The sequence below is a fragment of the Pogona vitticeps genome, chromosome 2 (assembly GCF_051106095.1).
Source record: "Pogona vitticeps strain Pit_001003342236 chromosome 2, PviZW2.1, whole genome shotgun sequence".
Lineage (NCBI taxonomy): Eukaryota > Metazoa > Chordata > Lepidosauria > Squamata > Agamidae > Pogona > Pogona vitticeps.
Genome location: NC_135784.1, coordinates 65,508,345 through 65,535,975, shown reverse-complemented (window position 1 = coordinate 65,535,975; position 27,631 = coordinate 65,508,345). Strand labels below are relative to the sequence as shown.

The following is a 27,631-nucleotide window of genomic DNA, read 5'->3' as shown; positions in this document are numbered from 1 at the left end:
GGGTAGGTAGAAATATCTGTTGATTGAGGTGAAATTCAGGCACAACTTTAGGTAAGGACACATCAAAATAAAGAGTGACTTTATCCGGATGGAACTGAAGGAAGGATGGATCGGATCGGAGGGCTGCAAGTTCGCTAGCCCACTTAGCAGATGTTATTGCCACAAGGAAAGATGTTTTCAAGGAAAGTAGTTTAAGATCACAAGTAGCCATTGGTTCAAAGAGTGGTTGAGCAGGTGCATTGAGGACAAGTTGTAGGACAACACTGAGGGATAGGAAGTTGACGGGGGGGGGAATATTGTTGAGTCCCTTGAGAAATTTTTTCACAGTGGGAAAGTTCAGAATGAGGAGGTTGATGAGCTACAATAGCAGAAATAGAAACTTTCAAGGTGGAATGAGATCTTCCAAATTGAAGAGATAAAGGACAAAGGTAAGTAAAGTCTTCAAAGAGACTGGCGTTGCAGGTAGGTTCTGAGAATCAGTAAAGGAAAGAAATGCTTTCCATTTGTTTTGGTATAGAAGCTGGGTCAAGGGCTTTCAAGCCTGATTAATTACATCCTTTATGGTGGGAGTATCCCCCACGCTGTCAGGTTCAGAGAGGATATATCTGGTTGGTGAATCATCCCGTCATCTTGAGTGAGAAGGTTGGGGATCAGTGGAAGCAAGAACGAGTCGGTTGACATCGACCTCAGGTGGGTGAACCATGGTTGTCACGGCCACCATGAAGCAAAAAGGATTGCATTCGACTGGAACTGTCGAAATCAAATGATGGTTCTTTGTATGAGTGTTATCGGAGGGAATAGAGTAGATCCTTGTCCCAGTCTATCATGAAGGTGTCTCTGATCGAGTTCCTGTCAATTCCGGCTCAAGAACAGTAATGTTGGCACTTGGTATTTGCTTGGGAAGCAAAGATGTTGATGGAAGGGGTGCCCCAACGGTCGCAGAAGAGATCAAAGATTGTGTCATTTAGGGAGCATTTGTGTGTCCTCATGGTGAGGCAACAGATAGTCCACGAGGAAGTTTTCATGTGTGGCTATGAGGACTGCTACTGGGAAGATGTGATGTAGGTAACATCATTCCCGGAGCTTGACAGTCAAGTACAGTAGGGATAGAGAATGTGTGCCTCCCTGTTTGTTTATGTAGTAAAGGGCCGTCGTATTGTCTGTAGCGAGTTGAACTGCATATCCCGCAATAAGTGGAAGGAAAGCATGGAAAGCCTTGATAATTGCTAAGAGTTCGAGGTGATTGATGTGAAATTTTTTCCTCTTGATTTGGCCATAGGCCATGGATCCTGTGATGCCAACAATATGCTCCCCATCCTGACGGGCTGGCATCGGTGGTAACCTCTATCCTCAATTGGAGAGGCAAGAAGGGATTCCCGACAAGCAAATTCGGAGAAACGTCTACCAGGTGAGTTGATGTGCGAGTTCAGGTGTTACTGTAAGACACATGGATGAGTAGTCCGTCATGGGATCGAATAGTGACAGGTACCATGATTGAAGCAACCTCATCTTGAGCTGTGCGTGCTGTATATGCGGTTGCCGAGGCCATGAGTCCGAGGAGGTGTTGGACATGATGGTCCGACACCAAGGCTAGAGGTCGGAATGGTTGAATAGCCTTTTTTAGTTTTAGGATTCATGTGGAAGAAAGGCTCTGGCTTGTTGGGAATCCAAGTATGCTCCAATATCGGTAGCGTTTTGAGACAGCTCGAGATGTGACTTGGCAAGATTCACCTTGAGGCCGAGGACTCGAAGAGTATCGAGAGTGAGTTGTGTAGCTCTGACAGCATGATACGAGGCTGAGACTATCAACCAGTCTTCTATATAAGGGAATATATTTATACCTTGGTGTTGAAGGTAGGCAGCAACTGGTGCCATGCATTTGGTAAAAGTCCTCGGTGCTGTGGAAAGTCTGAATGGGAGAGAACAGAACTGGTATGTGGTGTCATTGAATCGGAATTGAAGGAGTTTGTAGTGATTCGGGTGAATAGAGGTGTGAAAGAAGGCGTCTTGGAGATTTATGACAAAAAGCCAGTCTCCCTGTGAAAGGAGAGGAATGGTAGTGTCTAGTGTCAACATTCTGAAACATTTAGGTCGGATGAATTTATTGAGATTTCTGAAGTTGAGGATGGACAGAGTCCTCTATCCTTTTTCGGTACTGTAAAACAGAGTAAAAACCATTGTGCAGGACAGAGGGGAGGATGGTGGTTATGGCTTGTTTTTGGAGAAGAAGCGAAACTTCTTCTTGAAGGACTGTCGAATAAGGGGTAGTTTTAACTTCCAATTGGTGGGATAGTTTTGAATTCAATGAAGTAACTGTTTTTAATGACAGAAAGGACCTATTGGTCATTAGTTATACATTGCCAAGCATTAAGGAAGGGACACAATCTTGTATGGAACAGGGTTGAAGAACTGAGAGTAGGTGAAGGGAGTATGGGTATTGCTTACCCTTCTTTTGAGGGCACCGAAAGGGTTGGCAGCGTGGTTGCTGTTACTGGGTTTGAAAGGAAGATGGAGCTGAGGTTGAGGGTCCGTGAAAGGGCTTGTCTGATGTTTGAGGTTTGTATTGTCTGTATGGTTGTTGAAATAGTTTGTATGGTTGTTGGTAAAAGGTTGTCTTCGATATTGTGGCCTCTGGTATCTGTACATCTGCTGGGTAGAGTAGGATCAAGCTGTTTTATGGATCTTATGGAGGTTGTTCATCACCTCGTCTGTTTTTTCATTGAAAAGTCCAGCCCTGTCAAAAGGTAGATCCTCTATTCTAGATCCGGTATAATCCGATATCCCAGCAGATCTAAGCCATGCATGACGCCGGAGTGCGATAGAGGTGGCCATAGCTCACCATACTGCGACATCAGCAGTATGGCAAGATGCAATCCTCTGTTGTTTGGAGAGTGTGGAAGCCTCGGCATGGATGTTAAGGGCTTCTGTCTTAGATGATTCCGGGGCCACTTCAAGTACTGGGTGAATCCTATTCCATAGTTGCTTATGGTAAGCTCCCATTGCGGCTTGATAATTGGCAACTCGTATCAAAAATGAGGTGAGGGAATAGAGCCTCCTGCCGCATATATCTAATTTTCTACTGTCTTTATTTGTAGGTGCAATTGAGGATTTAATTCGGGCTCTTGATTAGTTTGACTCTACTCTTATGGAGTTCGGTGTCAGATGTTTGGTGAGAAACTAAGTATCCGTATCGTGGGTCTTATAATGATTTTTGACACGTCTGGAAATTTGTAAGGAAGAGGGAGGTTTGTCCCATGATTCCTTGATCAAATCAAGCATAGCCGGAATAAATGTCAGACTGAGGGGGGGCTTTTTATCTTGATTAATATCGGCAAACACCTGTTACATACAGCACTGATGTTACCTGTCTGTCATGGGTTTGGAGGGAAAGTTCCATCCTATGGGGAGTGGAAGGCGGGACATCAGGAGGAGGGGCTGTACTGTATAAATATGTGATGCCTGTGTGGTGAAGAGGAGATGCTGAGACAGACTGTGAGACACTGGGTTGGGACGAAGCAGCAGCTGGGGAAGAAGAAGCTGTTGTGGGAGTCTGGGTGTCTGACAGGGTACTACTGTGTGTCAGAGTACCAGCCTGAAAGGTTCAGGGGTCTGTTGGTTAGCCAGAACTGATGGGTTCAGGGTCTGTGCTTTAAGTTAAAGGTTCTAGGTGAACCAAACTGTATGCTTGTGTGTGTGAGAATAAGCCACGTTACTTTATTTTATTCACCTGATTGTTTTATTTACCCTGTTTGTATTTAAAATAAACCTTATTCTTTTGTTGTTTAAAAATCCATCCCTGGTCTGTGTGACTTATTATAGGGAATGGTTGGTGGCAGCTTAGTAACTGTGTGATAGATCCCAGTAGGTCTGGGTTTGTCACATTGATTGGTGTCCAGCGTGTGGGATACGACTGGTCCAGTTGTCCAGCGGTCCAGCAAAGCCTTGGCAAGTGTGCCCAGAGCAAGGGGGGTCTAGTCAGGGACAGTCTGAGGCGCGTAGGTAATCTTCTAGGTGTACCTCACGGGGAGGTGCACTAGTAGAAGAACGTGCCAACTGGGGAGACTTAGATTAAGGTGCTCTGAGGCAGCCTGATTTTGGCGGGAAAACGCTGAGGCAAAACTGCGTAGCAACAGTGAGCTAGCTTGCCAGCTGAGAGGCCCAGCAGAGGGGGGTAGGCTCTGACTCGATACTGTTGCAAATTTAGTGCTGAAGAACAGCAGCAATCTCTAGGAGAGCTGGTTCTGAGGCAAGAAGGAAAAAAGTGGTCGTTTTATTCTGAGGCTTGACTTTTTAAAGTAGCCTGTTCTGAGGGGGGATTATGCCCTTGACTCGAAGCCAAGTGGCAGACATGAGTGATGTGAAAGACCCCCAGATTGACCAAGGTTCTGAGGATGAATTTGGCTCAGTGCAGGGTGACAGCACAGGAGAGCAGAACCCAGAACTCAGAAAATTGATCCTAGCCCAACAGAATGAACTGAGGGTGAGGGAAATGGAAATCAGAAGAAAAGAAAGAGCTGAAATCTGTCAGGCAGAGGCAGATGCCAAGAAAAGGGGAATGGCCATGAGGATAAAAGAGATGGAACTGAAACACCAAATTAGACTGGTACAATTGGAATTGAAGTTCCTAAATAAGTTTATTAACAATTTATCAGTGGAAGAAATGTCAAAGAAAGAAAAGTATGAGGCTCAGGCCAGACAAAGTGAGCAAGATCTTGAAAAATATAATCAGCAAAAAGACATTAAATTAAAAGAAATCAGAGATAAGACGGAAGGAAAAGTAAAAGAGATAAAAGCTAGGGCTGAGGAAGAAATTTTACAGATCAGGGCTGAGTTTGAGGCCAAGCGAAAGGAGCTGGATTTGAGAATAAAAGGGAAAAGCCAGCAAGGGGGAGGGGCCCATGGTGAAGGGAAGCCCTCAGAAATGAAACCAAGACCTCAGATTTTGGAGGGAAAACCAAAACCTGATGAGAAAGACTCCAAGTACAGCAGAAAATGTTATTTCTGTCAGGGAAAGGGTCATCTAATCTCAGAGTGTGAGAAATTAAAGCAGCTAAAAGGAATGGTGCCTCAGAAGTCTAGTGGAACCAAGCCAAAAGCTGTGTTCTGTGTCCAGAAAGAGCAAGGCTCAGTGTCACAGAGGGAGCCTGTTGCCATGGCTACTCAGTCTGGAACAGCTACCTATGCTGATCAGGCTGAGGAAAATGGTCCTCTTGTGGAGGTAAAGCGCTGCTTGCTGATAAAAACAGATTCTCAGTTGTTTGAGACGGCAGGGGTGGACGTGGGAATACTTGACCGTCAGTATAGGGGGCTGCGGGACACTTGTTCCCAGGTAACCCTGTGCCATCCAGATATTATTCCCAGGGAGTTTATAATCCCAAATGAGAGCATAAAGGTGGCAGGGATTGAGGGGCAGGTAATCTCTCTGCCAGTAGCAGAGGTACCTGTCAACTTTCAAGGCTGGAGGGGAGATTGGCGGCTAGCGATTTCATCGGCTCTGCCAGCAGCCGTGCTCGTGGGAAATGACCTGGCTGAACATGTGAAACGGGTGCTAGTGATTACACGCTCACAAGCCACCACGGGGACAGTTCAGGGGGGTAATGATGAGCCAGAGACGGAAGCAGAGGGGAGTTCAGAAGCTGTGGTGGAAACCTTAACCACAGACAGCAGATTTGGACAGGAGCAAAAGGCAGACGCCACTCTCCAAAAGTGTTTTGAACAGGTGACTGACGCCCAGCTAACACCTGAAACCCCAGTGAGATTTCTGGAGAAAAAGGGGATTTTATATAGAGAGGCCCTGAGGAATATCTCAAAAGGGGGAGATGGGATCAGAAGTCAGCTGGTGGTACCTGAAAAGTATCGCCCCATGATCTTACAAAGGGGGCACTCTGACATGTTTGCTGCACACTTAGGGGTGAAAGGGCCCCTTGATTTGATCAAACAAAATTGGGAGCAGATCACCCAGGATGACCCACAAGACGTTGTGACATACATAGATACCCTGATGAATGACCTAAGGAGAAATCTAGAGCTGGCAGCAGAAAACCTGCAAGCTCAGAAGGTCAGACAGAAAACATGGTATGACCGCAAAGCTAGAGAGAGGCACTTTGACCCAGGGGAGGAAGTGCTTTGGCTTAGGCCCTGCAGAGAGAATAAACTGCAGCTCAAATGGGCAGGACCATATAGGGTCATTTCCAAGATATCAGACCTGAACTACCTAATAGAGCAGGAGGAGAACCAAGCAAGGAGGGTGGTTCATGTGAATGCCCTAAAACCCTACTACAGAGGGGAACAGAGGGTTTTATTCGCGATAAAAGCAGCTGAGAGTGAGGAAGCTGAATTACCCTTCTGGGAGGGTAGAGGGGAAGTAAAATACAACCCAGAGGAGGTAAAGATCAGTCCTGCACTCACCCAAGACCAGCAGCAAGAACTAAAAATGCTGCTTAGTAAATATCAACAGGTGTTTTCCAACAAGCCGGGGATAGTGAAGGGAGTGATGCATCGGATCCACACAGGGGATGCACCCCCGCAGGCAGTATCCCCATACCGAGTAACGGGACCCTATAGGGACAAGGTGCGGAAGGAGCTGGACGAGATGCTGAGGGAGAACATAATCGTCCCCTCGTCTAGTCCTTGGTCCTCTCCGATAGTCCTTGTGGACAAGCCTGATGGGAGCATTAGGTTTTGTGTTGATTACAGGAAGTTAAACCGTGTAACCACTCCTGATGCCTACCCAATGCCCAGGCTAGACAACCTGATTGAAACCATAGGGGGTTGTCGGTTCATCTCATCATTGGACCTGGTAAAGGGATATTGGCAATTAAGAATTGATCCCAGGGATCAAGAAAAGACTGCTTTTTGCAGCCCTTTTGGTCTCTATGAGTTTCGAGTCCTGAGCTTTGGTCTCAGAAATGCACCAGCCACATTCCAAAGGCTGATGGACCAGACCTTGGCAGGGCTCAGTGACTTTACAGTGGCCTACATTGACGACATAGGGATCTTCAGTAATACCTGGGAAGATCACCTGTTACACCTGGAGTTAGTGCTGCAGAGGTTAAGTGCAGCAGGGCTAACAGTAAAGGCCAGCAAGTGTCAGCTGGGTAGCCCAGAAATAAAATACTTGGGTCACATGGTAGGGGGAGGAATGATAAAACCCCTGGAGGCCAAAATAGAAGCTGTTCGTGATTGGCCTAGACCCAACACCAAGAAAAAGGTCAAATCATTTCTTGGGTTGGTGGGCTACTACAGAAAGTTCATCCCGAGGTTTAGCGAGATTGCGGCTCCGCTGACCGATCTGACGAGGAAGAAGGCTGATGACCGCATCCCGTGGACCAGCGACTGTGAGGCGGCGTTCCAGAGGTTGAAGGAGGCGTTAATCAACTATCCTGTCCTGCGTGCTCCAGACTTCGACCGGGAGTTCATCATCTACACAGATGCATCTAACAGTGGCGTAGGAGCAGTTCTGTGCCAGGAGGATGAGAATGGTGACCAGCATCCAGTGTCCTACCTGAGTAGGAAACTTCAAAAAGGTGAGAGACATTTGGCAACCGTGGAGAAGGAGTGTTTGGCCATAGTCTACGCGATCCAGAAGGCCAAGCCTTACATCTGGGGAAGACATTTTATTCTGTGTACTGACCATTCACCATTGCAATGGTTAAAGACAATGAAAACCCACAATAGCAAACTTATGAGGTGGGCTTTAAACCTACAGGACTATGACTTTGAAGTGAAGGTGGTCAGAGGGTCAGTGAACTGTGTTGCTGACGCCTTATCAAGAAGACCTGAAGAATGAAGACGGCGAAAGAACATGGACTATATGTATATAATGGTGAACAAAAAGTTAAATGTACCTGGTTTTGAATTTGGTTGGTATTAATAAAGGTAAATTGATGTACTGTATATGGTAAAATGTTTAAATGCATATTTGCTATGGTTAACTTGGAGTGTAAGTATATGTAAGTATTATATGGTATGTATAAATGTTGTTGTGTATTTTATGCAGGTTGTTTTTTTGGTGAAAAGCACTTTTAGCTTTCCCCCTACAAAACAACTTTTAAAGAGGGGAGGTGTTACATACAGCACTGATGTTACCTGTCTGTCATGGGTTTGGAGGGAAAGTTCCATCCTATGGGGAGTGGAAGGCGGGACATCAGGAGGAGGGGCTGTACTGTATAAATATGTGATGCCTGTGTGGTGAAGAGGAGATGCTGAGACAGACTGTGAGACACTGGGTTGGGACGAAGCAGCAGCTGGGGAAGAAGAAGCTGTTGTGGGAGTCTGGGTGTCTGACAGGGTACTACTGTGTGTCAGAGTACCAGCCTGAAAGGTTCAGGGGTCTGTTGGTTAGCCAGAACTGATGGGTTCAGGGTCTGTGCTTTAAGTTAAAGGTTCTAGGTGAACCAAACTGTATGCTTGTGTGTGTGAGAATAAGCCACGTTACTTTATTTTATTCACCTGATTGTTTTATTTACCCTGTTTGTATTTAAAATAAACCTTATTCTTTTGTTGTTTAAAAATCCATCCCTGGTCTGTGTGACTTATTATAGGGAATGGTTGGTGGCAGCTTAGTAACTGTGTGATAGATCCCAGTAGGTCTGGGTTTGTCACAACACCAAGTCCTGTTTAGGTGGTGGTGGTTCCTCAATTTCAAGTTTAGCCATTCTCATGACTAGTTGAGAGTAAGAAGTGAAGTCTTCTGATGGAGAGGTAGGTTATTCTCAGTGACATCAGAAGTCAGTGTCAGTAAATTAGTTGATGATTCTTGTGATATGCCAGAGGCAAAGTCCTGAATTGATGGGGATGAAACTGAAGAAGGAGATTGGTGTCAAGGTTTTTGACATCAATATTTGTGTGGAGGAGGGAGGCTGTGTTGTATGAAGCACCTGTGTGGAATATCTCTACGTTTCTGTAGGCAGAGGAGGAGGACCTTTATAAGTGGTAGTAACTTTCAGTGATGCATGGGGAAGGTGTTTGGAGGAATGCTTAGAATGCTTTGATTGAGAATGTTCTACAGTTGATGAAGGTGTTTCAGGGCTGGTTTAGCCAGAAGGGTTGCATGAGTCGGTATCCAATGTTGAGACTGGTGTTGATGTTGAGGAGATGGAGAGAGTGATGGTATCAGGGTGGATACTGTAAAGTATAGCGGACCCTTTTAGGCTCATCATAATAAGGCTGTTCTTGAGGATCGTCAGGTAGATAGGGGTCATATTTAGTAGTATCTATCTCTTCTATCATCTCAGAACTGGTATCAAGAGGATTGTGGATAATAATAGTACTCCCAATGTGGGAGGTCATACAGAACAGGTGATAGATGCCATCTCTTCTTCCGGTGTTTTCTAGGAGAGTGGCAAGATGCATCGGAGCCAGATAGTTCAATTGGAATTGCCCACCTTGATGATGCAGGGCTCGAATGGGCCGAGGCCTGGCTGGAATGAACATCAGCTGGAGAGAGGCCAATACTGTGCGACGGGCTGGAAGTAGAGATGGGTCATCTCTGTCAGAAAGAGAGATAGGAGCATCTCTAGATGATTCTTCCAAGATGGGAGATGGAAGAGTCGGCTGTGGTGGGTCAAGCTGAGTGGACTTCGAGGGTCTTTTCAGTTTCTTTGAAGTCGCCTTGTCTTTTTTCTTCAAAGATTGAAGACTCCAAAGATTGAGTTGAGGTCTTCGTCGTCGACACCAATTTTGATTTCAAGCGGACTTTGACTTCTCCTTATGGTGAGAAGGAGGAATCGCTGGGCTGGAAACAGGCATGGAGGGATTTTGCCAGTTGGGTCGAGGATCTGGAGATTGTGCAGACTCCATAGCAACCAGAGGTGGGTTCAGAGATTTCTCCCAGAGGTAAGATCTCAGTCATTGTAAATGCAGTTCTAGCGCTGGTTTAGTTAGCCTTTTACAGTTGGAGCAGGAGTGTGTCGGATGTTGTTCTCCAAGACAGAAAAGGCAACTGTCATGGCCATCGGTGAGCGGGATTTTATTTGCGCAGAGCACCCACCGCTTGAAAGGTCCGGGGGGGCATAAAAGAGCGGGGAAAGGGGGAGGGAAAAAACTGTCATGGGGGGACAGGATCGGTAAACGTGGACAGAGAAGAAACTGGAATAAACTCACAGGGGAAACGTCCAATAAAGAAAGATGATTGAAAAGGAATTTGAAGAAAATAAACAATGATTCGATGGAAAGTATTAATTTAATAGATCGCTCTTGTTCTCTGAAACAGGTCTAGCCAACATGGCGGAAAAAAGGAAATGAGTGAATCAGTGGTAGGCGGAGCATGTGCTCCACGGGGTAATGTCCCACTAATCATGTGTCTTTAAGCTCCAGAAATGTCTGAGAGGTTCAGCGCAGGCGCAGAACAACTCAGTTGTGTGCTTTCACAGAGGCCATGAAGAAGAAACAGAAAACAAAAAGTGAGCTTTCAATGTTAAAGACCTTCAAGGCTGTGTGTCCAGTTCGCTTCTTAGATGGAAATAATGTTATATGCAAGTTGTTTTCAGCTACCCTGTTTCCCTGAAAATAAGACCTAACTTGAAAATAAGCTCTAGTATGATTTTTCAGGATGCTTGTAATATAAGCCCTACCAAAAAAATAAGCCTGAGTTAAGTGAAACCCCACCCTCCACCACTGTGCAGCAACTAGAAGAAGATGACATGACTGTATTTGAATAAATGTAGATTGCTGAAAAAAATTAAACCATCCACTGAAAATAAGCTGGTTTTTTGTGGGTTTTTGGGAGCAAAAATTAATATAAGACCCTGTCTTATTTTGGGGAAAACATGGTAGTAGTTTGGAATTTATGGCCCAGCTCTTCATTGTCATCTGAACTATATTCCAAGGTCTCTTCCATTTAGCTTGGAAGTATTTAATTACACGTTATTTATATAAAGACATGACTTGTTGCTGTTTAGTCGTTATGTCGTGTCCGACTCTTCGTGACCCCATGTACCAGAGCACGCCAGGCCCTCCTGTCTTCCACTGCCTCCCAGAGCTTGGTCAGATTCATGTTGGCAGCTTCAGTGACACTGTCCAACTATCTCGTCCTCTGTTGTCCCCTTCTCTTGCTTTCACACTTTCCCAACATCAGGGTCTTTTCCAGGGAGTTTTCTCTTCTCATCAGATGGGCAAAGTATTGGAGCCTCAGCTTCGGGATCTGTCCTTCCAGTGAACATTCAGGGTTGATTTTCTTCAGAATGGATAGGTTTGTTCTCCTTGCACTCCAGGGGACTCTCAAGAGTCTCCTCCAGCACCACAATTTAAAAGCATCAGTTCTTCGGTGGTCAGCCTTCTTTATGGTCCAGCTCTCATTTGCATACATTGCTATTGGAAAAACCATAGCTTTGACTATGTGGACCTTTGTTGGGAAGATGCTGTCTAGGTTTGTCATCATTTTCCTCCCAAGAAGCAGGCGTCTTTTAATTTTGTGGCTGCTGTCACCATCTGCAGTGATCATGGTGCCCAAGAAAGTAAAATCTGTCACTGCCTCCATATCTTCTCCTTCTATTTGCTTGGAGGTGATGGGACCAGTGGCCATGATCTTAGTTTTACTGTACAGATCTGAGCTTTACCGTACTGCCTGGTACTGTACTGTACTGTACTGTATGTACTTTTTTTTGCTTTTTTACTGTACAGGGGGTTTGCAGCTTGGGTTTGGGCTAGATGTGTGTGGGGGGGTTATGCTCTGATGGGTCTTGCAGACCGTTTCTGCAAGGGTCTGTGCTGGCTGGTGTGCTCTAAAATGGAGTTTAGACTCAAGTCTCCCCCACCCCCCAATTGTCTTCTGTTTCTCTCTATGCTCTCCAGGTGCTTGGTTTGGTTTAAAATGTGTTTTGTTTAAAAGGTGTTTGGTTTTGTTTAAAAAGTGTTTGGTTTTGTTTAAAAGGTGTTTGGTTTAAAATGTGTTGGTGTAAAATGTGTGGGTTTAGCATCTGTGGGTTTAAAATGTGTTTTAGACTACAAACTCTCTCCTCTCCCCATTGTCTTCTCTCTCTCTGTCTTCTCTCTTTTTTGTGCTTACAAACACAAACCTTTGTCTAAGGGGTCTGTGTGCCCCAATGATGACCTTCTTTCTTTCCTCTTTTCCCCAATGTTCCCTCCCTCCCTCCTTTCCTGCTCTTTTTTTAAACCAAAGTCATCTTAGAATAAGAAAATATTCTCCCCCTAGTGGTAGAGGATGGATTAACCAGTTTTGCATTTGTTCCCATAGGACTTATAACCAGCGCCTCTACATACAAACAAAAAACAGCCGGAACGGATTAATCAGGTTTCAATGAATTTCAATGGGAAATGCTGATTCAACTTACGAACATCTTCTGGGACGGATTAAGTTTGTTAGTCAAGGCACCATTGTACACTGTTTTAACTATACAAATGCAGGAGCAGATGATACCTTTAATCAACCATTAAGAATATCAAACAAAACAAAAAACAGATAGCGAGCTTTCAGTGATAAATCACCTTCTTTAAGGCTGTGCCTCAAATTCTTGTGGGCAGTTCCAAACTTATGTTCTGTTTTTAATGTCCCAAATTCACATGGCTGATGGTGTAGAGGCCAGGTTAGCTTCTTAGATGGAAACAGCTGCAGCATGCACACTGGTTTCAAGCTCTTCTTCAGCTAACAATTTGGAATTTATATTCTATCTCTTAAAACAGAGGACAGTCGCAGGCAATCTGCCCTTCAGCTTCTCCCTTTCAGCCTTTTTGAAACTCATTTCTTTTTAGCTCAGGGAGGAAAGACTGCCCAGTTAATATGGCCTGCCTCTAACAAAGCTGGGATTAGGAATTTAGTTAAACCACCAGGAACAGTCAATTTAACACGAAAGCAAAGCCAAATATATAGTTTTACCTTGTGGATGCTCTCTTTAACATGCAGTACTGCTTGTTTGATGTCAAGAACTCATGTTGGTCTTCAGCTGATGCCCTGATTGGCTATTCTATGGTATCTCAGAGTTCAGGAATAAATCAGGAAAAAGCCACATGGTCATGGAAACAATACAAACGCAGGTGATACTTTTAATTGACCATTAAGAATATAAAATAAATAGTGAGCTTTCGGTGATAAATCATCATCATCATCATGGTTGTGCATCAAGTTCTTGTGGGCAGTTACAAATTTATGTGTTGTTTTTAATTAATTTTCCTGAACACCTTTAACTACTACACCAGTGAGAAAGAAGACTGAAATATTTAATCATCTAATTATAGAGGGAACAGATTGAAGATTTATCTTTTTCCAATGAATTGTGGAAGAAGACATAGTTTTGTGCTTTTAAAGTCACCTGATTACACTAATATGAGTGAAAACACATAGTCTTCATTCCTCCCGTAACATTGATATCAGAATAACAGTGTTAGAAGCTTTAGGCTTCTTTCTTATTAGAGATGATGGCATACTATGTTTTTATTCTCCAGTAGATTTTGCTTTATAGGAATTATAAAAAAATTACTCAGGTGCTGGTTTTATCCTTCATAAAAACAAGTAATATTATTCAGATTAGTTGTTAAAATTATGTTTTAAAACTTACATAAGAGGCTATTTATGTAGAATGGATATAAGGCACAAACCCAGTTACATAGGCCTCAGTTAGTAGAATCCTTCTAAATTTCCTTGTCCATAGAGATCATACTCCTTATAAAGTATATAGTCTTTTAAACGGTTTGGTAGTGGCAAAAATGTCAAGAAGACAGGACAACGTAGACGCAAACGTCCTAAACACTTCCGGATTCTCAGACGGCAAAGATGTTGCAAAGACCGGGCGTTTGCTGAAAATGAAGGAACATCTGTCATTATATATTGCCATGGCCAGAGAAGATTCCAATATAAACCAAAATGATTTAGTGTAACATTAGATTTTATTCATCAGAACAAAACATCCTGCCTGCTTTTATCCATATTCGGTAACTGATTTAATGGTGACATTCGTATCAATAATCTACCATAGAGCATACCATGTCATTCAGTTTTGAAATTCACATTTCTATACATGCTTGATGCTTACTCAAAATTGCGTTGATTTCTGGCCATAGCTTTTGCTCTTGAAGAACAACTTGAAGCTTAGAGCAGATTCTGATATGGTCGACATAATCTAGCATGATACGCACTACTTTTCCAGATAGGTGCCGTAGCCAGGACAAGGTTATCACTTCACAGAACTGAGAAAAACAAAACACGAGACTACAAAAATGAACATTTTATAGTAATAAAATTCCCCTGAATAAATAATTGGCTAACTCCCACCCTGATGAAAACAAAGCAAAGTTGTGGGTGCAAGTCTCCAGCAGTCATGCAGTTTAGTAAAACTAGTAACAGGTACATTTAGGATAAGGCAGCACTTGCCATTTGATATGCAAAAGGTGGTTTTTAAGAACAGCATTCAGCTGTACAATCCCGTGTTTTCCATAAAACATTAAAGTGGATAGATCATGCTTGTTGGTTCTCCATGTTACAGTTCTGACTCTGGTTGTTTTTAAGGGTTTCACCTCCTACATACATTCACTCCCACTTTTGGAGCCCAACTGGAATGGAAACAGCCTAGGCAATTTGCAGGAATGCAGACCTTGCTCCTACCCATCAGAAGTACTTACCATTGTGTCTTTGATAACAGTTGAGGTCCACCCCTCAAACATGTACTGGGAGTGTACATTGTCTCCATGAGGACAGTCAAAACACTGGTGAACATTGAACCCATAATTCAGCAACATCCTTAACATGACTTCATCTTTCAATGTATACTGCAGAGCTGATGGGAAATGTGTTGTATTAACCCTACAGAAGTAGTTCACATTAGCCCCATGGCGAAGCAGGAGGTTAATGAGCTCATAGCTGCCCATTCTCAAGGCCAGTTGGAGACAGTTCACTGGATCTTGGTTTGGAAGGGCTCCAGCCTCCAGAAGCATCTGAGCTGAGGTAAGATCTCCATTAGAGACTGCAAAATACAAGGCTGATTTCCTTTCATCGTCATAACCTTTGCGAATTCTCTGATGTAACATAAAATTGGCGTCAAAGCCAGATTTGAGAAGGAATTCAAGGCACTGAGGATGTCCTCCTGCTGCAGCTGAGTGAACTGGACTGATCCCACTCTCCTTTATGGCAGAATAATTTGTCACTGGAACCAAGATCTGCAAAGCTCTAGGGAGTAAGGTAAAAATAGAATATTTGTCAAGATCAGTGTGTCTGCAAGTAAAATGATGGAAAGAGAAAGACCAACACAAGGACTTACTTAAGCCACCATGAAGTAGTGAAAAAGCCAAAAATTATAATGAGGATCTGTACGAAATTTTATTGGAACACACTGATTCCATCCCCTCAGTCACACACTTTAGCTGAAGAAGTACACTTTTGTACCATTAAAAAATAAAATAAACTGGCTCCAGGAATTTACTGTTGCTTTTGTAGGTGCAGAAGCCATATAAGTGCAACTGCACAGACACTCTGAAGAAGAATACTGTTTTGGAATAATCCTATCTGCAGAACCTCCACCCAAACCATGCAATCAGCTGCAGAATTTACTATATTGCCACTACATTTTCCCCACCCCAGTCACATGAACTGAGTGAGCTGCTTCTAACTCACAAAAAGTGTCCTCTGTAAGCAGCTCTGTGGATAGGCAAATGACCTGAGTGCTTTGGTACATTAGCATCAGCTCCATAGTCCAGTAAGAGAGAGACACAATCTGGATTTCCTCCTCCAGCGGCTTCAAAGAGTATGGATGCACAGTCAGATGCCTGCGAGAGAACATTGGCGCCTGAGGGGGAAAGAGCGGCAGAGGTGTAAAATGCAATTGTGAACAGTATATTCGAAACCGGAAAGATCTCCAGCTGTGGCAGGAATGCAAAAATTCAGCACCGAAAGACAGTGGTGGTGTCTCTGGTCATTTTGTGGTTGTACTGGATCAATCATTCTGGTATTTTTGTTGCAAATTTGAATAGATTGTCCCAGTGTTTACAGTAACACAAGGGGAGGGCATTTGTTGCTCGATATACTGGGATGCACTACATTGTCCCAAAACCTACTGCCTGTCCATGCACCTCCAGATTGTTCCCTGATACCTCACTCCTGGCACAGATCCATGGTATTATGAATCCTAGTTCTTTCAGAAAGAACTCTGTTGAAATAAGTTTTGTCTAAAACAACTCGGGGATATGAAATATAGGAATACTGCAATAGAATAAGTCTCAAGAAAGAACCGCCATAGTTAAAGCAAAGCAAAAAGCAAAGCGTGCTGCTTATATACCGCCCCATAGCGCTTCAAGCACTCTCTGGGCGGTTTACAAGTTAATTATGCAGGCTACACATTGCCCCCCCCCCCCAGCGAGTTGGGTACTCATTGACCTCGGAAGGATGGAAGGCTGAGTCAACCTTGAGCCGGCTACCTGGGATTTGAACCCCAGGTCGTGAGCACAGTTTTAGCTGCAGTACAGCGTTTTAACCACTGCACCACGAGGCTCCTACCTAAAAGAAGTTCAGCGCAACACATGCCCATGTGTATCCCCCAGTGCTATCTTCGAGCAAAAATGTGGTCCTCCTACTAGACTGGTATGATGTCATCTACTGAATCTGAGACATTTTGAAGGCTTTTGAAAGAATATCAGCCCTTCCTAAGTTCAACTGGAACCCAGACCCTCCTTTGTAGTGTAAGCTGCACTTATAAAAAGTTTCTATTACCTTTTGCCACTACCATCCGACAAGCTATGCTTCTGTCTGCAAACCATTTGCCCAATCAAATCTCCCTTCCCAGATAAAACCTATCAGCAGCCTACTGCTTCTGCCACTTCTCCCTGTACCATCAGATTGCCAGCACAGCCCCCCCCATTCCTTCTAGCTTTGGACCCTTGGCCATTTCTTCTTTGTCCTCTGCCTAATACTTCTGGTTTGAAATTAGACTAGAGTATTAAGCTGTCAAAAAGGCTTCTTTCAGATGAGGTCTGAACTATTCCTGACCAATGTTCAGATAAGAGAGACAACAGAAAACAAGCAAGCAAACAAATAGGCACAGCAAGTCAATTAAGGGAAATACATTCCTGCATGTTGTAATTTCATAATTCCCTTTGCAAACAGGTGGTTGGGTTGTGGGATCTAGACAGTGTTTGAATTTTAAACACAGAATTGTATCTTAGCTCAGTGACTTTCTGTTCAATATCAGTATTTTATTGCTCAAGTAAGATCTTTTGGACCCTTGAATGACTACTGTGGAATGAGTGGACAGTATTTTTGAATAAAAAAAAGGAAAGGAAAAAAAAGTTGTGTCTTGAATAAGAACACCAAATATACTAATAAAAATATAGACCAAGCACATTTAACTTAGGAGAATTTACTTGTAACTTCACTATAAGCTATGGCCCCTCCTTGTTCATTTACAGACTATCCAAAGCTCTGTTGACTTGCAGGGACTATATACTTTCAATGAATATGACAAGACGTACAGGAGAAGATCTATGGAGATTTTCACCATCAGCACTATGTAGAGTATTCGCGAAGGCTTTCATGGCCGGGATCTAATGGTTGTTGTGGGTTTTTGAGGCTCTTTGGTCGTGTCCTGAAGGTTGTTCTTCCTGACGTTTCGCCAGTCTCTGTGGCCGGCATCTTCAGAGCACAGAGTGATCTCTGAAGATGCCGGCCACAGAGACTGGCAAAACGTTGGGAAGAACAACCTTCAGAACACGGCCAAAGAGCCTGAAAAACCCAGAACAACCACTATGTAGAGTATTTGACCTTGGCCATGCCCCTTTAACTGAAAGCAGCTTGCACTTCTGAAATGCTGGATTAATACTTTAATAAATGAACTCTGCATTTAACAAGAGTGTATTTTGACAAGTTCTAAAAATAATTAGGCCTAACCTACATATCCAACTTCCAAAGAATTGTTTGCATGTTCTTACCTTTACGTAATAAGATCTCCAGAATTTCTGTATGCCCGTTCTGTGCTGCCAGGGCTAGAGGTGTGAGCCCATAAGAACTCGGAGGATCTGGGTCTGCTTTAGCAGAAAGCAGAAGCTCTACTATGTCTTTTAGACCTAATCTGGCTGCCTCATGTAAAGCAGTCCGCTTGTTAACACACTGTAGATTGATATCGGCACCAAACTGTATCAGCAAGGAAGCCATTTCATACGATCCATGTGTAATTGCTGCAAAAGATTATGTTTGGGAAAGGAAACAAAGACTTCTTTTAAAAGATGCTGAATTGAAATGCTTATTATCTCTTAAAACCATGGCAGGATCAACTTTTGCTTAGTTAAGTGATACATGGCAATAAAGGTCATATAGCATCATGAGAACTAATGTTAGAGAACCAAATGATTTACTCAGTCCTGGTTTTTAAAATCTCAGCAGATATATTAATCTGTTTTGGGACAAGGTGTTTCAGTGGGGGGCTTTGTTATCCTTCAGGATGGTGCATGAAGAAGGAGAAAATACCTCTCCAAATTGAAGAAATAGCAAGGGATCATGGCGAGGCTCCTAGCCCAGAAATCAGCAGATTGAGGGTATCCTGACTGAGGTAGAGCCAGTTTTCTGTGTAAAGAAAACTATTGTGCTCTCAGCTTGGGTGGCAGTTTTAAAGGCCAGACTTAAAAGCAAAACCTTTGCCACTGTATGAATCTTCCTCTCCAATTTAACTGTTTTCAGAGAGGCAGCCATATTAGTCCATTTCTGTGACAAGAACAAGAAAAACATAACTATTGTGGAGCCTTTGAGACTAAAAATGTCCCTGTAAGCATGCCTTAGCTCACGTGTCTGAAAAAGCGGATTACAGTCCATGAAAAATGTATTTGTCTCAAAAGTGCCACAGTACATATGCACATGATACATTTATTGCTTCTTCTTCAAGTAACCTGATTCTGTGGGCTATCAGCCTTGCAGGAAGAGAAGCATCTCAATGTAAGTGGAGACTACCAGCGATTTGATGCAGCTGCAAATCAGTTAGCCCATTAGTTCACACAAGGCCAACTTTGCTCAGGAGCATCTAACTTTACCATCAACAATGGCAACTCATTATTCATGGGGGTGGGAATTTTAAGCTCTAACTTGCAAAGCTAGCTGAATGGTAGTGGTGATGGTGGTAGAGAGCTGAGTTACAGGTTTTAAAAAAAGTAATTTCCTGAGCAGACTATACCATCAATCCTCCTTTCCGTATCTGCCTCATTGATGTCCACAGAATACCCTGTAATCAGAATCACTGTAATGTCACTGTTGCCAGAACACTGCATCAGTGCACACCACTACGTCGCTGTGATGCGTCCTGTGACCAAGGGATTTTTAAGCCTTACGCAAAAGCCAAGGTGAAGGTGGAGAAAAAGGCTATTGTGGTAAGCAAAGATGGTGGAAAGAAAGGGGGTTTGGAAATGTGTAAGGCACGAATAGGGGGACAGCAGGAGAGCAGAAGCACACTTCAAGAAGGATGCTAACAAATTGGAACAAATTCAGAGAAGGGCGACAAGGATGATCAGGGGCCTGGAAATCAAGCCTTATGAGGAAAGGCTGAAAGAACTGGGCATGTTTAGCCTTGAGAAAAGAAGACTGAGGGGTGATATGATAGCACTTTCCAAATATTTGAAAGGCTGTCTGTCATACAGAGGAGGAACAAGATTTGTTCTCGATCATCCCAGAGTGCAGGACACGCAACAATGGGCTCAAGTTAAAGGAAGCCAGATTTCGGTTGAATATCAGGAAAATCTTCCTAACTGTTAGAGCAGTACGACAGTGGAACCAGTTACCTCGGGAGTTGGTGAGTGCTCCAACACTGCAGGCATTCAAGAAAAACTTGGATACTCACCTGGCAGATATGCTTTGATTGTATTCCTGCACTGAGCAGGGGGGGTGGCCTTGATGGCCTTGTAGGCCCCTTCTAATTTCACTTTTCTATGATTTCTATGATTTTCAAGCCTTACAAAGGGCAGCTGTATTCCAGATCTTTGCATGAAATAATAAGAGAATCTTCTAGATGCACAACCTGTTTTTCATACAGCCACAGTAGTCTGCAAAAACTGCCAGATAAACAATATAATTTGATTTACCAGTAAATAAAGCCGAGTCTCCCTCTTCATTCTTAACATTGGGGTTAAATCCATTAAGGAGCAGAAAGTGCACATTTTTCACAAGACATTTGTCTACTGCTACGAACAGAGGAGTTTCTCCTTTCAAATTTGTCTCTTGCCACACAACAGGGTGTGAAGCTGAAAGATAACCATGAGAAATGGAGAAGTATTTAGACTTCTCATCAGCAATCAATGTTAGGTTGAGAAAAAAACAAAGCCCACATAGTGTTCACCTTTCAGAATGATTTCAAGAATATTCTTGTTTGGTTGGGCTGCAGCTTCATGCAGAGGAAGGCAACCTTCTGCATCTGTTTCCCGAAAAGCAGAGCCATTCCTCATCAGCTTGAGCAAAACTTCTTCTTCGCCTGTTGAGTGTGTGAACAGTCAGAACAATTGGTATATATGCTCTTTAAAGCCAGCATTCTAAATATTAATGTAATCTTACTGAATTTAGCAGTGGGGGACACTGGAGTTTTGAGTATTTTTGTTCACAGTTGTACCCAGAGCTACACTTGGGGCCTGAGAATTAAAATAATAAAAAAGGCTGCTTCACATATACATTATTTGATTTCTGAGCAATAGATGGTTTGTTATGACCTGTGATTCAAATCCTAAGTAATCCTCCAATGAAACCAAAGCAAATACTTAACTCTCTGAATTGCAGTGACTATCTCCCTGTGTTTTTCACTTGTGGGAAAATTAAGGCTGCAAAGAGAAAAAAAAACAAAAGAGTTGTTAAACAAATCATCTCCATTCTCATACTGCTTCTTAGTCTATGAGGTAAAAAATAGAGGGGAAAAGTTTAGATCCAATTGTTGTTACACGCTGTCCAGTTGCTTCTGACTTTAAAGGGGACATATTTGTATTCTTGTGGCTCTGAGATGCAATCCTACACGCTCTCCAGAATAAGCTCCTGTTTGCTATTTGCAAGACCAAGCAAAGGAATCTGCTAATTTTCTGATGTGCATATTAGACATTTCCCTCCCTTTTCAAATCCCTTTCCCTTTTCACATCGATTCGGAAAACCAAATGATTCAACTCCCCTTATCACAGGCACATTTGTGGGCCAGGATCAGAAGAAGCGGGACACTGATCCTACTGACAGCTTACCAGGATGGCTGGAGGTTGTGGGGAGAGGAGGATGGGCAGCAAGTGCGATGCCAAGGCTCTTTGGTCCGGTCTTCATGCTCTCTTGATTGGGAGTCTTAATATTGTAATATCTTGTGCTGCAAAATTTTAGCCTTCCAAATTTCACAAGATCTCATCAAGTTTGTTGGATAGGAAACCTACAGGCAACACCAGGAATATCTAGGAAGGACTAGGGAAAACTCCTACCTGAAAACCTGAATGGTTGTTGGCAGTCAGAGTCAACAGTGCTGGAATATACAGCCTAGCAGTCCTACTCAGTATAAGGCAGCCTCTCATATTCCTATATTCTTCCTCTGCCTTTAACAATTATTCCATTTAGCAGCATGCTTTATAGCAGTGGTCCCCAACCTTGGGCCTCCAGATGTTCTTGGACTTCAACTCCTAGAAATCCTGGCCAGCAGAGGTGATGGTGAAGGCTTCTGGGAGTTGTAGTCCAATAACATCTGGAGGCCCAAGGTTGGGGACCACTGCTTTATAGCAATATTGTGATCCTTTATCTTGGCTCCAGCATGTATCTTCCAAACTGTTGCTGCTGGCCTCAAAGGAAGGGGAAGCAACAGTCAAGCGGCATCTGCGGTCCTTAAATGTTGCTCCAAGAGTTCCTTCCCTCCAACCACTATCTGCTATTCTAAAAAGTAGCAGCCCTTCCAAAGGGCTCAAAACCAGCTCTAGTACCTGTTGAATGTATTACATGTAGAGATGGAGTATTTCACCGCTGCCGCGAGCTGCACGGAGCCTTCTGTCACAATCCCAACGTGGTCCCTGCTTTTTTCACCAAACAACGAACTCACGCTACGTGCCCCTCAGCTGCCACCAGTTGATTACATCAACATTACCTATTATTAATGATAGATGTCCAGGCCATATGTCATTTTAAAAGAACCTTCAAGTACCTAGGAGTACATTTCGATGAGAAAAACTACTGGAAATCCCAGATACACAGCACCAAAATATCGGTTCAGAAATCTAGTCATGCTTTGGCCCAATTTTTCCATTCTAAAGATGGTAATCCCAGCTTTAGAAGTATTTTCAGGGAGGGCGATCTCTCAAATGCTTTATGGAATTGAGATCTGGGGTATGAATCACAATAACCTACACCATCTTGAAGTAGGAAAGAACAAGTTTCTGACACATCCGCGCAGCACCTCGGGGGATCCCGGCAGCTTTTCTGAGAACAGAGACAGGCATGGTGTCCATTAAAGCCAGGGCAGCTCTAACCATATTCTCCTGCTGTTAAGAGGGTGATGGACATGTCTGATCACCATCTACCTAAATGCTGTATGGTAGAGCAATGGAAGAGTGGTGGCTGAGCAACTTCAGTTCAAACCTTATTAAAATCTAAATCCCTCTCCTCAGACATTTTTGTTTTTTCTGGGGTTAAAAGAATGTTGAGGGATTGGATCTACAAATTGAATCTTACTTGTACCAACTGCTGAAAATAAACCACTCAAGGGCACAATACTTACATAGACTTACTTTTGCCTCCCTGAGAACAGCATTCACAGAACTTCGTTTTCAAGCCATGCCAATTGCTGTCTTAGACAGCAGGTACATGAATGCCCCTAAGGATCTAAGGCTGGGTATTTGCAGAGCAGGTGAGATAGAGGATGTTGTTCACTATTTACTCAACTGTCAGCTCTATCAAAACCCTAGAGAAAAATTCCTGGAAAACATTTTGACTGCCCTACAGGAGGAAAGTACTCAGATAAAGGTGGGCAGGTTAATTTTGGACTGTGACCCATATGTTACATACAGAACAGCGCTGTTTGTAAAAGCAGCCAGAAATATCCACTATAATTTCCTGAGAGCCATCACGATCAATTGTGTGAGGGACTCCCAGATATGAAAAGGGCAGCGACACGTACCCTCCTGATTTTCTCTCTCTCTCATTATTTTACATGTCTGTGATTTTATCATGATTTTACATGATCATATTTGTATCTCAATCAATTGTGACGGCTTTTAGCCAACACAATAAACTTAAACTTGGAACTTGGAAAAGAAACAAATATTGTTTATTGTTACAGATGTTGGTAGAATAAGCAATGTTGTTAATTCTTAAACAAACATTCTCTTTTATCCCTCTCAACCACCACTCTCCCGCCCAAATCCCCAAACTCTCTCAACTCTCTAACTCAGAGGTCCCCAACCCCCAGTCCGTGGCCCGGTGATGGTCTGTGGCCTGAGCCAGACTGGGCTGTGAAGACAGACCTCCCGCCCCCCGCATGCACTCACCCCCGCACAGCCTGTTTGTGCCTGCGTGCGCGCTCCAGCATGTCTGTGTGAGTGCCATGCCGCTGTTTGTGCATGTGCATGAGTGTGAGCACGCCCGCACAAGCACCACACTGCCATTTATGCATGTGCATGAGCATGCATGTTTGTGCATGAGAGCATGCTCATTTGTGCATGCGCACAAGCGTGGGGGTGCCCCGGCTTCCCCAGCCGGTCTATGGGGTGAAAAAGGTTGGGGACCCCTCCATTCACCCTCCTCTTGCTGAGTCTTATATTTTGTGACTCCGCCCCTCCAGCACTCCCATTAGTCTATGCAGATAACATATGAATATTCATGACCTCAGCGGACACCACACCTTCCTATCGCTCCATTGCTTGCAATGGATTAGCCACTCTGTGACCTGACAGAGAGGCTCATTCTGGTATCCGCCCAGGTCATAAATATTAATGGGCTATCTGCAAGTACCAATGAGAGTGCTGGAGAGGCAGAGTCACCTGATGTAAGAGTCTCTGCAGGAGGGGGAGATGGGAGGATTTGTGGTTTTGGAGTTTGGAGTGGAGAGAGGGTTGGCAGTTGAGAGTGGATGAAGTAGGGTGTTCTGTTACAAATTAACAACATTGATTGTACCTTCATCACCTGTAATAAGAAACAACTTCTATTTGGTTCTTTTTAAAATGACACATTGCCTGGGCCTCTGTCATTAATAATAAACAATATTGATGTAGTCAACTGGTGGCAGCGACACGACATGTAGCTTGTGCCCTTTCCTTGGTGAAAGAACCAAGGAACATGTGGGAATGTGACACTTGTCATCCCGCCTTCTGCCAGGACTGGTAATCTATCGCGAGCAACGGAACGGCAGGAAGGCTCCGTGCAGCTTGCAGCAGTGGCGAAATTGTGAGTGGTTGGTCTGGCCCCAGGGAGCTGGACCTTTGTTATCTGCACCTGTGGGGGGGATTTCATACACAAATACCCCATCTCTAATTAAACTGAAGTGACTTTGTGCTAAGTTTTATGAAAAAGAAAGAGCATTTGCTTTTTCCTCTTTCCTCCCAGTTCCTTTCCCTCTTCTGAAGTGTAGGTTTCAAACCTGTTAGCAGGAACTGCCTCAATTGGAATGGTAAGGCCTTCTGGTGGGCTCTTTGGATGAAGAGTGTAACAAGAAAGAAAGAATCACTGAACATTGTTCTGCAAACAATTAATTTTAAAAAAACCTATGTAATGACAAACTATAGGCTTTTGTGCCAGTCACATCACAGCTACTAGAAGCAAAATTCAAGACAACATACCTGTCATTCTTTGATGTAGTCACTGTTCCCTTCTTGTGACTATCCTGGAAGCTTTGTTGAATGACGTACTGTGTAGGTATATCATCATCAACATCATCATCATATGTATTTGTACTATCGTACATATTAAAACCATGTAACTTGGATCATAAAACTCGGGTGAGATTAAATAGTTGTTAGATTATTCTGTTGTTCCTTCTTCTGTAACCATATACATGGGGAAGAGAAGATGTAGTGATAAGCTGAATGACCAAAGTGGTCAAAACAATAAAAGCACAAGGACAAGATAAGTCAGGACTGCAATGATTTCTGATTGATTGAACAAAACCAAACAAAAGTGATCTCTGTATCGTAGGTACTGACTCAACTGGCAGACGTTTTGGAAAAAAGATGATTAGCATTCTTCTTCAAATCATCTACTGTAGTTCTGGCTCTCCATGTACAAATTTCTAGTGCATAGTTGGAAGATGTGCTCCTTGAAGTGATAAAAGATGTCTGCTTTTCATAACTCAAAGTTGTTTTCCACCATGTAGTTTGTATTTAGCAAGTTTTGCTTTCTGATTTATCATTCACAGGTAAACGTAATGTTCAAATCTAGTTTATGAAGCACATATTAAACCTCTATTGGTGAGAGGGAAAACATTAAAACCAGGGAATACGAATTTCCCTTAACATTTTTTTGGCATATAAGAACTAATAATTCTGTGCCATCAGGTGATTCCAACTTATGGTGACCTTTTCTAGGTATAGAAATGGGTCGACATATGGATGCACAGGAAAATAATACACTCAAAGGCTATGCTAACTTCCAAGATTCCTGACATGGCTTCTGCTTGATCAGAGGTACTTTTGGTACCTGATAGTTAGCTGCTTCCTGTGTTAAATACTGTTGTGAGCATTTTCACAATGTGAAGATTTGGTCTCCTTCTAGTCAAAACTAACGTTTTGGACAATGTTAACTTTGTCTAATGCAACCACATAAAACTACCAAGCTTCCAAAACATTATTGGAAACACTGGCTTTAAAAAAACAAAAATAAAGTCCATAAACAATACAGAATTGGCCTGAAAAACCATGATCACATTTCTAAATAGCACCAGATTTTTTTTAAACATTGGGTCAGCACCGGACTCTTTAACATTTTTAAGATCTATGTACTGATACCAAAACAATACTAAATTGTAGCACTGCCTGACCATAGAAATTGGAATAAAGAAAATTTAGTGTCAACCATGTACACTGCTGCAAGTCATGTAAAAATTATCAAAATTATTCAAATAGTCATAAAACTAATAAGAAAAACCTCAGCATCTAGTTTACCTTTGGATTTGTTACATTTGGATTACATACTTGATCCGGTGGATTAAAAACCATTAGACTTTAGTAACAATAGAGACTGTATTTAACATTTAACAATTTAAAATTGAAATAATGGAGAAAATAGTTGACTGAAGAGAAACCAGACTAAATTCAATTGATAATCTTAAACATTGGAATCTTGTCCCCATTATGTCACCAACTGCTATTCAGGAAAGTTTGGAAATACTTTCACAGCTCTCTGTATGTATCGTTAAGTTGTTGGTATGCATAAAACAATTATGATTATGAATGCAGTTTAACATTCTTTAATTTATTGTTTTATGAGCATAGAATTTTATTCATTGTCTTCTCCATTCCTTGTTTTTAATAGCCCTCAAAGGTGGCCACAAGTTACTCAATTGGCCAAAACACATTAAGCACTTTTAGTGAGTCAACCCATTTCCCCACAATTTGAGATTACATCTCTTCTTTAATTTTGTTTTTAGAAAATATTTTCAGTTTCTTTTGGCTTTCACTACTTCATTAAAATAATATATACAAAACTGGAACAAGATAGGCTGTAACATGTGAGAACTACACTCAGCTCAGTGGCAACAGTCTGATTGTTATGAATGCCTCTGGACCATATCAGTTTCCCCAGTTTGAAAAACAAACCATTATCCTATAAACTGACTAAAAACATTACTGGTTAAAACAACGAAATGAACTAATGTAGTCACTAACACAGGATCTTTTCCTCTCCCTTTCACATGTGAATGTGAGCAATTCCTTCCAACGGACTCCCTCTCCTCCCTCAATGGCATTTTTGAACCTGTTCATAGTTCTTGATTAGGTGGGTCATAGACTGGGGTCATGTCCACTTAAAATAAGACTTTAATGCAGTGGTTCCCAACCTTGGGTTAACCCAGCCTTCACCACCAGCTATTTTGGCTGAGGTTTCTGGGAGCTGCAGTCCAAGAGCACCCGGGTTACCCAAGTTTGAGAACCACCGTTTATAGCAAAACCACACAACATTTAGCCCCATAAACTAGATTTAATAAAGGGACACAGAAAGGTAAGGAGAGACAAGAACAGATACTTATAGTACCAAGCTGATTCTCTGTAGAAAACACAGGCACTTACCCTGCATATTGAATTTTTTCTCTCTCTGAATCTTTTTCTGTTACTCTTTAGGAAATACTTTTATATATTGAAAAGAAAGCTTCAGGGTTTTGCCCATTCATATGTGAAAAAAGTTACAAATGTTTTAAAATTAAGTAGGTGATAGGCAATTTGAAAACAGGAAGTTATTTATCCACACATTTGCCACATTTAATGCCATATCAAATACTGAGAAACTGGTACCACTTAAGAACCACATCAAAACCAGCAAAGCATGCAAAGAAGCACCTTTTTTGTACTCTGGCTTGAACAAGATTTAACGAAATTATAGTACTACATGGAGACATTTAAATTCTTACTGTTCTTGGGAAAATATACTGTATACTGTTAACATTTCACATATGTACATGGTTTTAAAACACGACAGCACTAAACATTCTTCTCACCTTTCTTCCACATTCAGAACAGAAAAGACTTCATAGTCTAGATAAGTGTTAAGACTAAATGTGACGTTTGA

The 27,631-nt window shown here is 42.6% G+C and overlaps 1 protein-coding gene and 2 long non-coding RNA genes across 5 annotated transcripts; 1 reads left to right on the top strand and 2 right to left on the bottom strand.

Moving 5' to 3' along the window:
- The first annotated feature begins 1,298 nt into the window (after window positions 1-1,298).
- LOC140704374 (uncharacterized) lies at window positions 1,299-10,403 on the top strand. The gene is made up of 3 exons (XR_013541653.1): window positions 1,299-1,408; window positions 9,337-9,812; window positions 10,214-10,403. It is a non-coding gene; the product is annotated as an uncharacterized LOC140704374 (long non-coding RNA).
- LOC144586693 (uncharacterized) lies at window positions 2,061-9,346 on the bottom strand. The gene is made up of 2 exons (XR_013541654.1): window positions 8,610-9,346; window positions 2,061-3,339 (listed from the first exon to the last, which is right to left on the bottom strand). It is a non-coding gene; the product is annotated as an uncharacterized LOC144586693 (long non-coding RNA).
- Window positions 10,404-12,249: 1,846 nt separating the features above from the next.
- ASB14 (ankyrin repeat and SOCS box containing 14) lies at window positions 12,250-24,893 on the bottom strand. 3 transcript variants are annotated; one of them, XM_078385323.1, is made up of 9 exons: window positions 24,694-24,893; window positions 20,677-20,727; window positions 20,256-20,392; window positions 20,002-20,160; window positions 17,869-18,114; window positions 15,563-15,734; window positions 14,575-15,118; window positions 13,989-14,142; window positions 12,250-13,752 (listed from the first exon to the last, which is right to left on the bottom strand). In XM_078385323.1, the coding sequence occupies exons 1-9, from the start codon at window positions 24,816-24,818 to the stop codon at window positions 13,574-13,576; spliced, it is 1,767 nt and encodes a 588-aa protein (XP_078241449.1). In that variant the 5' UTR covers window positions 24,819-24,893; the 3' UTR covers window positions 12,250-13,573. The 3 variants fall into 3 exon arrangements, with proteins under 3 accessions (XP_078241449.1, XP_072845712.2, XP_072845713.2); XM_072989611.2 differs by lacking the exon at window positions 24,694-24,893 and having other exon boundaries at window positions 20,256-20,387; window positions 20,673-20,730; XM_072989612.2 differs by lacking the exons at window positions 20,002-20,160; window positions 20,677-20,727; window positions 24,694-24,893 and adding an exon at window positions 19,761-19,962 and having other exon boundaries at window positions 20,256-20,333.
- Between the last annotated feature and the right edge of the window lie 2,738 nt (window positions 24,894-27,631).

Coding starts and splice junctions, on each gene's coding strand:
- ASB14 (XM_078385323.1), bottom strand. CDS start 24,818: ATGTACGATAGTACAAATACATATGATGATGATGTTGATGATGATATA. Junction 20,728..24,693: donor ACTACATCAAAGAATGACAG/GTATGTTGTCTT, acceptor TTCTCTTTGCAG/CCTTAATTTTCCCACAAGTG. Junction 15,735..17,868: donor GGAGATCTTATTACGTAAAG/GTAAGAACATGC, acceptor TTTCCCCCTCAG/GCGCCAATGTTCTCTCGCAG.